At 51.1% G+C, this 1,958-nt stretch overlaps 1 gene segment (V, D, J or C); it reads left to right on the top strand.

Moving 5' to 3' along the window:
- LOC102496097 (immunoglobulin lambda variable 1-40-like) overlaps positions 1-1,705 on the top strand; it is a 4,519-nt gene extending 2,814 nt beyond the window's left edge. Inside the window, 1 exon segment of the V gene segment in view lies at positions 1,272-1,705. Coding sequence covers positions 1,272-1,705 — 434 coding nt within the window.
- Positions 1,706-1,958: the final 253 nt, after the last annotated feature.

Raw genomic sequence — 1,958 nt, 5'->3', positions numbered from 1 at the left:
GGCCATCCCCTCTGGGGGGTGATTTCTCGCTTTCTGTCTCTCTCTGTCTGTCTGGCAAGCCACGCGCCCTGTAGTGAAAACCTCTCAAAAAAAACAATTGCAACTCATAATGAACATGAATTAAAGATCATTTCAAATTGGTAATGAGTATGAATGAAAAATGAAAATGCACCGTAGGTTCTCTTTCACATAAACACGGAGGCAAATTTTAAATAGGTGACTAGTTTATAGGACAGAAATCTGTTGAAAATGTTAGTGCATTTAGACTGTCAAGTGGCAGAATCCCACGTTCACACACTTACTCATACAGAGGCCATATTGACGGCCCTACTGTTCTCTAAGCCCTTCTAACCTCGTGAAAACTAGGGTAACGCTGAGGGCAGAGACTTCCACTGTGCCACACACGTTCTTCATTTTGGCACTTTTTTTTTTTTAGAGGCTTTTGCTATAGGGCACGTGCGCTCACCAGACAGAGAGAGACAGGGAGACAGGGAGACAGAAAGCGAGAAATCACCCCCCAGGGGGGATGGCCACACCCCAATCCCTTCTCCTCCATTCTCCTCTCGGGATCTTGGGCATGCATGCACACGCGCCCAGCGTGAGTTTAAACCACCGGGTCCAGGATACGAACTGCGGTCGACTATGTGGGAGTCCAGTGACATAGCCGTTACGCTAACTGCTGGTCCCCATTTTGGCACTTTTAGTAAAAGTTATGTATTTTAAAACTTGATATTTTTGACAAAAATTCATATTGCATAAACTTTCAGATCAGAGATTAATGCTTTTTTTCTCATTTTAAGCAAAACAGTGTCAGACACCTTCAAGTAGAATGACATTGTTTCCTTCACCCCCATGTGGTTGGTCCTCTCAGCTCCCACAGAGCAGTCTCACCTGGGCCTTGATTACTGACAGGGCAGAGGGAGGCAGCGCTGTCTCTCAGGGAGTTAGGTCACCAGGTCGCAGGATGCTGTGTCTGTGCTGGGACACCAGGGACACCCAGGCCCAGGTCATGAAAGATTTACAAAGAGGTCAGAGCTGGGAGCCACCACCTGGCCCTGCCTCTGCCCTCTGGGAAGGGCTCACAGATGGGACCATCCACACCTGAGCCCACACAGCCCCACCCCTGCTGCCCCTGCCATCCTCAGGCAGAGGGGCCTGACCCAGGGCCAGGTGGGCCCTGCATGGGAAAGTCCTGGGAAGATCATGAGCCCTGCTTTCTCCTTTTGTCTCTAGACCCAGAATCACCCTCTCTGTTTCTCTCCCACCTCCAGGGTCCTGGGCCCAGTCTGGGCTGACTCAGCCACCCTCAGTGTCTGAGGCCCTGGGCCAGAGCGTCACCCTCTCCTGCACTGGAAGCAGTAACAACATCGGGAAAGACTATGGTGTGCAGTGGTACCAAAAGCTCCCAGGGACAGCCCCCAGACTCCTCATCTATAGTAATAGCATTCGACCCTCAGGGAGCCTTCACCGATTCTCTGGTTCCAAGTCTGGAACCTCAGCCTCCTTGACTATCTCAGGGCTCCAGGCTGAGGATGAGGCTGACTATTACTGTCAGTCCTGGGACAGTGACCTCAGAGCTCACACAGTGCTCCAAGCCAGAGGGGAAGTGAGACAAGAACCTGCTATCTTCAACCCTGGGGCTTCTCTGCTCAGCACCCACCAGGACCAAGTCAGAGTTCCTTTGTTTGTTTGGTCTAAAATCTAGGTCTGAGTTCCTGTCCAGTGACATCTGTGTAGAGTACCTGTCCTCACCCTCTCCAATCCTGCCTCCAATTCTGGTCTTTGGTAATGACACACTGAGTATTTTTCTTGAATTCATAAGACAGTCCAGGGGTCAGGGGAAGGTGATCCTGAGCAGAACCCAGGGGCATGTTAGTCTGCTGAGGCCTGCACAGCACAGGCCCCAGGCTGGGTGTCACCCAGACATCTTTATTTCCTCTCAAGTCTAGAGGCTGGAA

Source organism: Tupaia chinensis, unplaced genomic scaffold (genome assembly GCF_000334495.1).
Source record: "Tupaia chinensis unplaced genomic scaffold, TupChi_1.0 Scaffold143971_1, whole genome shotgun sequence".
NCBI lineage: Eukaryota > Metazoa > Chordata > Mammalia > Scandentia > Tupaiidae > Tupaia > Tupaia belangeri.
Note: the sequence above shows the minus strand (reverse complement) of the source record. Positions and strands in the feature narration are given on the sequence as shown.